At 42.6% G+C, this 13,367-nt stretch overlaps 1 protein-coding gene across 3 annotated transcripts in view; it reads left to right on the top strand.

The window, feature by feature from the left end:
* The window catches only part of STX6 (syntaxin 6), a 73,594-nt gene that overhangs the window by 31,564 nt on the left and 28,663 nt on the right, over window positions 1-13,367 (top strand). For all 3 annotated transcript variants that reach the window (XM_033196389.1, XM_033196390.1, XM_033196391.1), the window contains exons 5-7: window positions 1,855-1,980; window positions 3,614-3,720; window positions 7,175-7,269. In XM_033196389.1, coding sequence (XP_033052280.1) covers window positions 1,855-1,980; window positions 3,614-3,720; window positions 7,175-7,269 — 328 coding nt within the window. The remainder of the gene's footprint in view (window positions 1-1,854; window positions 1,981-3,613; window positions 3,721-7,174; window positions 7,270-13,367) is intronic.

Genomic DNA, 13,367 nt, shown 5'->3' with positions numbered 1-13,367 from the left:
TATATATACACATAATATATTTATATAAATATATATACATATATGTATTTATATATTGCCTGTCCAAGTATGGCTTGGAATTTTGTTTTAGGCCATGAGTGAAATGTCAAGTTGCAAATTTTCAAGGAAAAGCAGGGCCAGGGCTCTGTAAGTACTCCAGCAGGCACTGGCCTTGTCACACCATGCCAGGTACCAGGCGCTGTTCTGCTCCCTGCCTCACCAGCACCCCTGTTCTGGCACCCACACACAGGTGCATCTTCCAGTCCTTGGGCCTTCTCTCAATCTCTATCCTATTATCACAGACATGTGGGGTCAGACCGATGAACTTTAAGCTATTTTACAATAAAATGTGGATGATTTGCCCTATACTTAGCTATGCCTAAGTGTACACTATGGAAAACATAGGAAAAATAGCCCTGTGACCTCAGGAGCACACAAGGCCCTGGTGGTGTCCCAGTGCTCTGTGCTTAGGCCAGTGATGCGTTATAGCCTTTTTCTGACCCTAAAAAAATTGTCATTAGTTCCTCATGTCTTCCATAGAGGTCCTTAGAATCTGGATCAGAATGGAATGAGCAGGATCTTTTCAGTCTTGATAGCGCTAAGACCAGGTCAGGGCAGAGCCACCCACAAAAAGCCTTGGATCTGCTTTACACCAGAGACAGTCACCATCCAGCCTCTTGACTGGACTGAAGCTCTGGGCCCCTGGAAGCTCTTGTAAGAAAAGCTTCTAATAACTGAGCTTCCCTCATCCTAGCCCCTGAAGTCTGGCCATTTGATAGAGTTCACCCTCGCAGTCTGAGAAGAGGTCAGTGTCAGCATGGAGGAAGGTCATGGGGCTGTTCGAAGGGTTTTCAGACAGAACCAATTAACCAGACAGGCTTTTAATAGTGTCTGAGATTTTTTTAAATTACCTGATAGGAAAATTTGGCAACTCTACAAGGAAAAAGTCTTAGTTGCTGGCGTCTTCTGGCTCTGGCTGCGGGGCTGGTGTGAGCAGTTATTTTGACCAGTCAGAAAGGTGTGTGGGGGTCTGGTCAGAACCAACTGCCGAGACTGAGCTCTCACATTCGTGCCTGTCCTCTTCATGTGAGGAAGACATACCCAACCTTACCCGTTTATGGCTGCAAACTTCCTTGAATTCATACTTGGGAAACCTGACCCTGGTGTCCGGGAGCCCTGGTGGAGAACTCTGACTTTAGGGCAGCCCTTGCCTAGGTTGCCAGGGTCAGGCATTCCTTGTGGTCATACCTGCCTGGTAAAGTAACCCCCAGTCATCATCTGGAAAGCCTGAAGGACCCTAGATTCTATTCATGAATTAAACTTAACAGACATTGATAGTTCTTATGCATTTGTGTGTGAAGGGCTATGGCTTACCTTCTTGTCATTCCAGAGAACTCTCCCCTTCCCCTCACCAAAAAAACCCAAAACTTCCCTGGGTCACACTTTTCTTTAAAAAGTACTCTAGATATTTGGAATCAGGTTGACTGGAACCTGTGGGTTGTTGAAGTTCCACAGGTACCAGGAAGAGCTCTTTTACAAGAGATTGAATGCTTTTCAATTATAACACAGTATATAGATGGGTGTTTGTTGATTTAGCAGACATCTGTTTGCACTTTAAGGAGACAAAGCCCATTGTGAGGGCTATTGGGAGAACTTCAAGACATAGAGGGCCCTTCCTGGAATTCCTTAAATTGTACCACCCAGGCACCAACCTACACCACTACATAAAAGCCTTGCTCAGGGAAAAATAGATAAGAAATGTGAAAACTCTTCATATCACTCGTGATGCATCACTTGTTCAGTGATAGTAATTGTTTGTTTCTCCTGCCTCCTCTGGTTGTTCTGCTCACACAGGCACTGCTGGGAGACAGTGGCAGCCAGAACTGGAGCACTGGAACAGCAGATAAATACGGGCGCCTGGACCGAGAGCTCCAGCGAGCCAATTCTCATTTCATTGAGGAGCAGCAGGCACAGCAGCAGGTACCCCGGGGACCCCGGGCTTAGGACAGGGCAGTGGGAAACAAGACACCCCCTTAGTTCCTTTGCCAGCCATGGAGTCTTGTGGTTTAGTGACAAACAGGGTAAGCCAGAGCTTGTCCTGTGTTGATTGTGTTTAATGATTGCATATGTAAAGGGTTTCAAAATCTTCACAGCATGACTGCTTCAAGAGAACCAAGCTCAGCCAGACATGGTGGCTCACACCTTTAGTCCCAGCTACTCAGGAGGCTGAGGCCAGAGGATCCCTTGAGCCCAGGATTTCAAGGCTACAGTGAGCTTCAATCATGCCATTGCACTCTAGCCTGGGTGACAGAGCAAGACCCTTTCTCTAAAAAAAGAACCAAGCTCAGTTCTCTTAGAAAAAAACAGACCTTTGTTCATCTCAGCAGAGACACTTTCAGAAAGATCTCTCATTTTTTTCATTGAAAATTATTGGTTGGTTTCTTTTTTTTTTTTTTTTTTTGAGACAAAGTCTTGCTCTGTTACCAGGCTGGAGTGCAATGGCACCATCTTGGCTCACTGCAAACTCTGCCTCCTGAGTTCAGACAGTTCTCCTGCCTCAGCCTCCTGAGTAGCTGGGACTACAGGCGCACGCCGCCACGCCCGGCTGATTTTTTTTTTTTCTGTTTTAGTAGAGATGGGGTTTCACCTTGTTGCCCAGGTTGGTCTCGAACTCTTGAACTCAGGCAATTCACCTGCCTCAGCCTCCCAAAGTGCTAGGATTACAGGTGTGAGCTACTGCGCCTGGCCTATTGGTTGGTTTTGTTATATGTAAAGTTGACTGCTTTTGTGTCGATTAAGGGGTAGGAGGAAAATGAAGTTGATTATGTCTGGTGTTGCCTTTGATATGTAGCTATATTAATAAAGGGAAGTTAATGATAATGTGTCTGGGGATTTGAGGAGCATGTACCCATTGAAACTATTGATTCTTAAATATTGTGTTTTATGTATACATGTAGTTTATATGTTCTTTTGTTCTTTACATTAGTATGTCTGCTTAACCAGTTGTTTACTTAAATTGCTATTAAACCCAGGAAAATTTTTTTCTATAGAAAGTGAGAAGAATGCAACACAACTAAAAGTAAATATTTGTCAGTCAGAAGTTGTCCTTGAGGTAACTTATTGCCACAGGGCGTCCTTTAGTTTGTCCTTGAAGAGGGAGGGGAGACTGTGTGCATAGTTCCCCACATCCAGAGATTTGCCAGACTCTTGTATTTAAGCTGTGGCAGTCTGTTGTGGATTGAGACCTTGATCTTGGCAATGGGCTTCCTCCTCCCAAACATCCCCACGTCTCAGTGGTCATCTGCACGTGTGCTTTCAGCCATTGTCTGCTCCATTATTGGACGTCAGCCAACCAGAGTAAATCTCTCTTGGTGGTTTCAAGCCCCGCTGACTGCTCACAAGTTGGATCAGCAGGAGATACCAGTCGCTTGACAATCCAGCCTTTTGAGCAGTGTGTTCTCAGAGGCAACGGTCTGGTCCTTTGATTTCTGGGCTTTGCTTCTGAATGTGAATTGTCCCAAGTTGGCAAAGAAACTAGCAGCTGCTAGAGTGCTGGGCTTGGAACCAGGTAAGATGGATTTTAATTGCTTATTTCCCATTTCTCTGGCACCAGTTGATCGTGGAACAGCAGGATGAGCAGTTGGAGCTGGTCTCTGGCAGCATCGGGGTGCTGAAGAACATGTCCCAGCGCATCGGAGGGGAGCTGGAGGAACAGGCAGTGTGAGTATTGAGACACCCCTCTCGCTGCAGTGAAATTCAGGGGCAAAGCCATCCTACGAGACCCCTAAAAAGCCTGGCAGCTACGTGGCTGGTAAGATCAAAAGCTGTTTTATTCATAGCTGCATTTTTATTCTGTTTTGCAGACTAGCCTCCCCAAAAGAAGCAAATCTGCTTCGTAAATTTTACTACAGGCTTTAGGCAAAGTTGTTGTTATTTTTAAACACCCCCAAAAACAGACACAGATTTCTCTGAGCAGATACTCGAAGTATAGTTATGAATGGGAATGTGAAACAGAGAAGCCTCTGTAACCTGTGGGGATTTTGAGCTGACTTTATCATCCCATGACTCTCTCGCTACACTGAGCAAACACTCTGCTTTGCATCTTAAATTATTGTAACTTTGGTTTTTGTTGTTGTTGTTGTTGTTTTTAAAACTTACAAATTTAACGCCAGTTAACAAAAACTCTTTCCTCTAAGAAAAATAAAAACAAAACATAACCTCAGTTTGTTTTTCCTTATGAACAGTCCCTTTGCACTCAGTAGTTTGATGGCAAAAACTGCATTCTTAAATGCTGCCACAGGATACCTTTATCATTTTATAAATCTTTTTAAAGAGAAAAATAATAAAACAGTCCACCAGGATATTTCAGAAACTTTCCTGTCTTGATATTACGTTTATCATGACACATTGATTCATTATAAATTCTTAATGGGCCCCTGTTCTACACCAGGCCTTCTGGAAGCCAAGGGATGTAGAAGGGAACAGAGCAGACAAGACATCCCATCTCTGCCAAAGAGTTTGCCGCTTGCTGGGTAGAACAGATATTGTGTGAGTGGTGAGAGGTCATTAGATGATGGCAGTGACGTGGGAGGGCCCCTGTGATGGGGCCAGTGCATGCTGCCTAGAGAGCCCTGACTTAGCCCAAGGTCCCTGAGGAAGAGGGGTTTAACTGAAGTCTGAAGGATGTGTGGATGTTAGCCAGGTGAGGTGAGAGTTGGTGTGGAGGCAGGTGGTGTGGGGAGCATAGACAAGGAGGAAGAAAGCGCGTCTGTGAAGATGGAGAGGTGCACACATGCATGGAGCAGGGAGGTTCCATGTGTCTGGAGGCAGAGAACAAACCAGGGAAGGCCTTGTCAGCATGGTCAGGAGGTACGACTACTTATTCTGAGCATGATGACCACGTGGAGGTGAGGTTAGGAGTGATGGTGTGATCAGGTATGATTTAGATGATGTGCTGCAATGGAGCCAGGTAGGGAGACCAGGGAGGAAGCTGGAGTAGCCAGAATCTGTTTCATGTCTATCTAAAATGGGTCCTGACCCTAAAGTTCAGTTTGAGGAGGGGAAGGGACTAATGGCCTGAGCTTCTCTGTTGATGAAGCAGCCTGGCTGGGCAGTGGGTCATAGAGTCTGAGGGACTTCCAGTTAAAGATGGTGAATTGACACACCCCTACCTCCACTCCCTATCCACAGCTCACTAGAACAATAGTAAAGGGGTCTGTTTTAAGGGCATGGTGGTTCACACTTGTAGTCCCAAGTACTAGGGAAGGAGGCTGAGGTGGGAGAATTGCTTAAGCCCAGGTGTTTGAGGCTGCAGTGAGCTATGATGGCACCTCCAGGTTGTACTCCAACCTGGGTGACAGAGGAGACCCTGTCTCTAAAAAGGTAGAAATAACAGATAAATGGGAAAAAGCGTGGGATTTGAACTTAGACCTGTGCTATCTAGTATAATAGCTACTAGCCACATGTGGCTGGCTGTTAAGTAAGTTTTATGTGGCTAGTCTGAATTGAGATGTGCTCCAGAGATAAAATGCTTACTGGATTTTGAAGACTTAGTATGGAAAAATGTAAAATAGCTTATTAATAATTTTTATATTACATGTTGAAATGATAGTATTTTGGCTGTATTAGGCGAAATACAACAGAATTAATTTCACCTGTTTCTTTTGAAATTTTTAAAAATGTGGCTACTAGAAAATGTAAAATGGTGTACGTGATTCATATTTTTGTTGGATGGTACTGAGATAGATTTGGGCTAGCAGCTTGGTTGTTGAGTGTCCATGGACTGAAGGGGGGATGATGTGCCTGTTTTGTCTTCAGTATGAAAAGTCACACCCAGCGCAGAAAGGTAGCGCTCGCTTTTCAGAGTTTGACCCTGTCTGGATAGGCCTGCCAACTGCAGCACCAAGATGCTGCCAGGATCTAAAATGAGCTAAATATGTTTTAATTTGAAAATTTAGGTAAGGGACAAAGACTTGTTTTAGTTGTCAATATGGAGTTCATGTAATAGTTGATTTAATGAAGAGTTGGTTGCCCTGAATCCTGCAAGACTGTCAGGTGTCTAGTTGGGCACAGATTAAGACCAGCAGTTTCTAACTGCCATTGATGCTGTCAGAGTTAATATAGCCTTTTTAGTAAGACTGTTAGTACTAATTGGTATATTACATTCTAGCCTCAGAATAATCATTTACTAATCAAAAGTTGAAAAGTCTGGACTATTTAGTGACTTATAAAATAGGCACTGCTGAAATAGTATTTTGGGGTTTTCTTTCCCAGCTGCACATTGGACAGCAAATAGTGTAAGCCTGCTGGAGTCAGTTTTCCTAGTGGGAAATACTGGTTTCTCTGTGAGGACAGATGGGGAGATGCGTGTGTGCATGCACACACACACTCTCACACAACCCATCAGGGATGTTAGTGCTGAGGTCTTCTGGGTTTATAATAAAGCACCTAGTGCTTTACAGGAGGTTATTTTATTAAAGTACATTCCTTAACTCATATTGACATAAAGTGTTTTTGTGTATTACCTGGTTCTCACAAGAGTCATGTGAGGGAAGTTGGGCTGATAGGATTGCCCTGTTTTACAGGTGAGGAAACAGTCCCAAAGAGCTGTAGGGTATGTTGTCCAAGGTAACAGTGTAAACAAGTGGCAAAGCCACTTGTTTGGTTGTCTGCCTCAGATAGCATTGTTTCTACCACACTGCACTGCCACTGAGTTTGTGTTATTGTATAGACAGGTCCACACTGCCTTGTTGGCAGTTCTGAAATCTAGAAAGCTCTAAAGAAATCTCCTTTCATTTTTTTTTTTTATTTTTTTCTTTAAATTTGCAGCAAGCTCATGTTACAGAAAAACCTCACCTGAACTGACTCCAACTCTGACTCCTCATAGTTTTTTCTGCAGAAATATTAAGTATCTGATTACGGGGACTGCCCCAGACCCTCCTGACGGTATTGACTAATGCAGAGCATATGTAATTTAGGCTTTTTTAAAATCCCAATAATTCCAAAATCAAAATCCTATCTTGTCCCAAGGATTTTGGATAATAGATTGAGGTCCTGAAACCCAGCGTTGCCCATTTTGTTTGCTAAAATGGAGGCCTAGTCCTGTTAACACAGTGCATGTGCACTGCCAAGGCTTCGTGCTTACCAGCGACCTTCTGTGTCTGCTTCTCTCTAGTATGTTGGAAGATTTCTCTCACGAATTGGAGAGCACTCAGTCCCGACTGGACAATGTGATGAAGAAACTTGCAAAAGTATCTCATATGACCAGTGGTATGTATGGTGTTTAAAGCTTAAGCATTTGTACTTAATTCTAGAACTCTGTCTTGGGGGCGTTGTCTCATAGTTATGCCCATCCAGATCCCTTTCTTACTTTTTACAGATCCCTTTCTCTCTTTTTTTTTTTTTTGAGACAGAGTCTCACTCTTTTACCCAGGCTGGAGTGCAGTGGCGTAATCTCAGCTCACCGCAAGCTCCACCTCCCAGGTTCACGCCATTCTTCTGCCTCAGCCTCCTGAGTAGCTGGGACTACAGGCGCCCGCCACCACGCCTGGCTAATTTTTTGTATTTTTAGTAGAGATGGGGTTTCACTGTGTTAGCCAGGATGCTCTCTATCTCCTGACCTTGTGATCCACCCGCCTCGGCCTCCCAAAATGCTGGGATTATAGGCGTGAGCCACCGCGCCCGACCCAGTAGAGTAACTTTGTTTGCAATTACAAAATCCTTCTTTATTTTTTACTGTTTTAAGATTTTCTTGCCAAAATAGGGAACTTATTTAAAACAACAGTTAAGTCAGTTACTGTTTCTCCTGGACATTCTTTCATTGATAGAAAGACACCTACTACTTCAGAATAAGATGGCATGTGTGGATCTATTTTAAATTGTTATATTTGAATCAATACTGAAATATTTCAGCAAATTTGCACCAGGATGAGGATGAAGAAACAATTTTCCGATTAGTTACTGTATAAGATATGTTCCAGTGACTCTTTACATGGGAAATAATATATTTTAAATTTTTAAAAATCCAATATCTTTTCTTTATCTGGTGGGGGTGGCTTGGTGGAAGGAGAAACTGAGATGCTCCTTAAGGTAATCTGGATGTTCCCTGACTGTAGAGCACCTCCCTTGCATTAGAATATCCCCTGTTTCTTGACACCTCATTCTTCTGTTGGTTTCCTCCTGTCAGGTACATGTTATAAGGTCTAATAGGTTAGCTTTTTGAGGCAAGATTTAAATACATATGCACGTTTACTTTTTAGAAGTTTAACTCATAGTCAGGTTACATAACAGTTCTCTAGGGTTCAGTTTCTTATCTATAAAAATAGGTTGAGTCCTACCTCTCAAGGTAATTGTGAGGATTAAATGAAATACCAATAAAGTAGAAGTGCTTAACTGCATTTACCATGTATTATTGACTTAGTAAATGTTTTTAAGAAATTGTAAGGCAAGAAAAATTGCAGTGGCCCCAAGGGGCAAAGGACCTATTATATCTAAAACAAAGAGAAGCTCCTATCTAGAGTCATTTTCTTCTTTCTCTCTAGGGACAAGTATCTTTGTTTCTAGCAGGCTCTTCATTGCCTGAAACTGTGCATATATGGGAAGCAGGCACCAGCTTAGTTCATCTGTCACACATTTAGAGAAAGGTTTGCAAAGTCTTTTCTGATTCCCTCTGTTCTCTTCTTCTACCTTCTCCCCTCTACTTAAAAAAAAAAAAGAAAAAAGGTGTTTTAATGAAGAATTGTATAACCAGTTTAACCTCCAGGCTTCTCACTCATGTATGTATTAGTTACAACGTCAAGTAGCTACTTCAGCACCAGTTCTGTTTGGGGAAGAGCAAGTGAACAAAGATGCACTGTCTTTGTTTCCTAGCATTCTGGGTATGAATAATTTAGAAAAGTACTTGCATTGTGAGAAGCGGCCCAGTGTGTATAAATAGCACTGAAGTTTGCTTATGCTTTATTCTACTTTTTCCCAAAAGAAAAATTGGGGAAGCAATGTAATAACTTTGGTTATATTTGTATAAGAAAAAGAGCCAGGAAACAGAGCATTTATCCTGAATGGTGCTTCACTTTTGACAGGTTGCTTGTGTTTTCATTTTAGTCTTTGCTTGCTACCCAAAGAAATACTCCCTAAGGATCTCCTCCTGCTTGGTGCTTTCTGCTTCAGTTTGACAAACAAGCAATTTGTATTGGTCTCTGCTCTGCTCCATAATTTTTGCAGAAGTTCACTGCTTTGTGATCAAACCTGTACATAAAGAAATCCTACAGAGGCACAGCAAAGTGTGATTACGTAGTTATGGACACACAGGCCTCATGATTCTTCAGCGGCAGACCATCTCCACTCCCCATGGCTGTCTGCTTCATGGGGAGAAACCAACCAAGACTCCACGTTTACTTTTTTGAATGACCCAAGAGAGACACTGATTGTATTCTCTTAGCCACAGAAGTATTTTATTTTAAGTAGATACTGAGAATTTTTTCCCTCTCACTTTCTGACATTCCATTCATCTTTTCTCTTTAGGGGAGAAAAATATTTTGAGAGAGAGAAAAAACTACCATTGGAGTTCTTTTGTTCCCTTCTGACTTTTTGAGGCAGGTCCTGAGCTTGCAATGCTGCTTAAAACTTTCCACTTGAGGTCACAAAAGCCCCTGTGGTTAGTACCCGTTCCTTCTATGCATGAAGCCTCTGTGGGAAGTGCTGAGAAGTCGGCTGGGGTAACAGCTCCCTGGGGTTACCTAGTTCATGCTTCATAGAGGCAGCGTAGCCACTTCAGAGGAAAACGGCTTTAAAAGAGCATCCTCGGGTTGTGCTGGCTTGTGTGGTATATGCTTCTCCTTGGTGAAAATTCCTACTTAATACAGCTGTGGAAGAGAAAGTGATTGGAGGGTGGTAGGGGGCGTGAGTCGAGGCTGATGGAAAGCCAAAAAGTGGAAATCTGGTTCAGTGTTGGAAATCTGGTGCTGAAAATGGCGAGATGCCTGAGGAAAGGGGGTAAACATAGGAGTGTGTGAGGTTGAGGGAGGGGTTGAGAAGGAATACTTTCTCTGTTTTCATCCTGAAAGAATCACAACTAATCATTTTAGCAAAGTGGCTTTAAATTACTATAAGCATTTTAATCTTTTTAAAAAATTAATAAGCTATTTTTAGAACAGTTTTACGTTCCTAGCAAAATTGAGCAGGAAGTAGAGAGAGTTCCCATATAGCCCCCTTCCCCCACACATAACCTCCCTGACTATTGATATCCAGCATCAGGGTGTTACATTTGTTACAGTAAGCCTACACTAACACATCATTAATCATCTGCAAAGACCATTGTTTACATTGGGATTCACTCTTGGTATTGTACGTTCTGTGGGTTTGAACATATGTATAAATGACATGTATCCATCATTGTAGCATCACACAGAGCAGTTTCACTGCCCTAAAAATCCTGTGTTCCACCTGTTTATCCCTCCTTTCCCCTAATCCCCCAACTACCGATCCTTTGACTGTCTCCATAGTTTTGCTTTTCCAGCGTGCATATGGTTGGAATCATATATCACAGATCCTTTTCAGATTGACTTCTCTCACTTAGCAATGTGCATCTAAGTTTCCACTGTGCTTTTTCATGGCTTGATAGCTTATTTCTGTTTTAACACTGAATAATATTCGATTGTCTGAATGTGCCACAATTTATCCATTTACCTACTGAAGGACATCTTGGTTGCTTGCAAGTTTTGTCAATGATGAATAAAACTGCTGTAAACCCTCATGTGCAAATTAGCCAGGCATGGTGGCATGTGCCTATAACCCCAGCTACTTGGGAGGCTGAGGCAGGAGAATCGCTTGAACCCAGGAGGCCGAGGTTGCAGTGAGCCGAGATCGCACCACTGCACTCCAGCCTGGGTGACAGAGGGAGACTCTGTCTCCAAAAAAAAAAAAAAAAAAAAACAGAAAAGTGCAGATTTTTATATGGACATAAGTTTTTAAGTTCATTTGGATAAGTGACAAGGTATGTGATTGCTGAATCGTTATGGTAAGAGTATGTTTGGGTTTTGTAAGAAACTACCAGCCTGTCTTACAAAGTGGCTGTACCAGTTGGAATTCCCACTAGGAGTTCCTATTGCTCCACATCCTTGCTAGCATGTGGTGTTGTCACTGTTTGGGGTTTTGACCATTCTAATAGGTGTGTATTGTTTCTTGTTTTAATTTGTATTTCCCCAGTGACATCTAATATTGAACATCTTTTCATATGCTTCCCTGGCATCTCTTTCATGGTTTTTCTTTCTTTTTGTTTTTTGTTTTTTTTGAGACAGAGTCTGACTCTGTCACCTAGGCTAGAGTGCAGAGTGCAATCTCAGCTCGCTGCAACTTCTGCCGTCCAGGTTCAAGTGATTCTCGTGCCTCAGCCTCCCGAGTAGCTGAGATTACAGGCCTTCACCACTGCGCCCAGCTAATTTTTTGTATATTTAGTAAAGACAGGGTTTCACCATGTTGGCCAGGCTGTTCTTGAACTCCTAGCCTCAAGTGATCCGCCTGCCTTGGCTTCCCAAAGTGCTGAGATTACAGGTGTGAGCCACTGTGCCCAGCGGCACAGTGGCTTTGATGAGATGTCTGTTCAGGTCTTTTGCCCATTTTTTTTTTTTTTTTTTTTTTTTTTTTTTTTTGAGACGGAGTCTCGCTCTGTCGCCCAGGCTGGAGTGCAGTGGCCGGATCTCAGCTCACTGCAAGCTCCGCCTCCCGGGTTTACGCCATTCTCTCGCCTCAGCCTCCCGAGTAGCTGGGACTACAGGCGCCCGCCATCTCGCCCGGCTAATTTTTTGTATATTTTAGTAGAGACGGGGTTTCACCGTGTTAGCCAGGATGGTCTCGATCTCCTGACCTCGTGATCCGCCCGTCTCGGCCTCCCAAAGTGCTGGGATTACAGGCTTGAGCCACCGCGCCCGGCCCCATTTTAAAAATCAATGTTAGTTTTCATACTGGTGAGTTTTAAAAATTCTTTGTATAATACATTCTGGACAAGTCCTTTATCAGATGAATCTTTTGCAAATATTCTACCCCAGTCTGTGGCTTGTCTTCTCATTCCTTTGACAGTGACTTCTACAGAGCATAAGGTTTTAGTTTTAATGACATCCCGATTTCAATTATTTATTTCATGGATATATAGTGCCTTTGGTGTTGTATCTAAAAAGTCATTGCCATATCCAAAGTCATCTAGGTTTTCTCCTGTGTTTTCTTCCAGGAGTTTGATAGTTTTGCATTTTACATTTAGGTCTGTGGATACATTTTGAATTAATTTTTGTTAAGGTGTAAAGTCTGCGTCCAGCTTCATTTTTTTGGCATGGATGTCCAGTTGTTTCAGCACCATTTGTTGAAAAGACTCTCTTTGCTCTGTTGTATTGCACTTGCTCCTTTGTGAAAGATCAGTTGACTGTATTTATATCAGTCTATTTCTGGACTGTCTGTTCCATTGATCTGTTTGTCTATTTTCCTAATACTACATTGTCTTGATTGATGTTATGGTAAGTCTTATAGTTGTTCCACATTTTGGGAATATTCTGTGTCAGGTTTTTTTTTAGTCTTTTTTTCTTTTTTCAGGTTTCTGTTGACAAATTGTGTGAAGCTCAGAGATCTTTCCTTCTCTGTGTTTAGCCTACGAATGAGCCCATCAGGGGCATTCTTCATCTGTGTTAGTCTTTTTGATCTCTATTTTTTTTTCGTTTTAGAATTTCCGTGTCTCTGCCTACATTATCCATGTGTTCTTGCATGTTGTTTACTTTTTCCATTAAAGCCTGTAGCATATTAACCACAGTTTAAAAAATTCCTCTTCTGATAATTCCAACATTCCTGCTGTATCTGACTCTGGGTCCGATGCATTTTCAGTTTCTTTGGACTGTTGCTTTTTCCTTTTAGTGTCCCTTATAACTTTTTGTTGAAAAGTAGACTTGATATACTGGGTAAAAGGAACTGTGGTAAATAGACTTTTACCATAGATGGGGTGGTGAGGTCGGGGGTTGGCAATTTCTAGTCCTGTGATTAGGTCTTAGCTTCTGGTAAGCCTGTGCCCCTGGCCTGTGAACTTCACCAGTGCTTCCCAGTTTTCCACTGTTAGGTGGAATTGGATGGCTAGAGAAGACTGGAGTTGAGTATTTTCCTTCCCCCAGGTTAGTTAGATTCTGGTTAGTTTCTTTTGAGGTCAGACTTTTGTTTAGAACAGAGTACTCTGGAGTATTTCATAATGGTTCTTTTTCCCCTCCACCTGCTGGAAGCATGAGAGGATTTTTCCCAATATTTGCTGAGAACCTGGTCAAGCTCCTGGAGGTAAAACCCACAGAAGTGTGGGGATCCCCTTCGCCTGGGTCCCCTTGGAGTGTTTTTTTTGTTTGTTT

The sequence above is a fragment of the Trachypithecus francoisi genome, unplaced genomic scaffold (assembly GCF_009764315.1).
Source record: "Trachypithecus francoisi isolate TF-2019V2 unplaced genomic scaffold, Tfra_2.0 Lachesis_group5, whole genome shotgun sequence".
Lineage (NCBI taxonomy): Eukaryota > Metazoa > Chordata > Mammalia > Primates > Cercopithecidae > Trachypithecus > Trachypithecus francoisi.
This window is presented reverse-complemented; position numbering and strand designations above follow the sequence as displayed.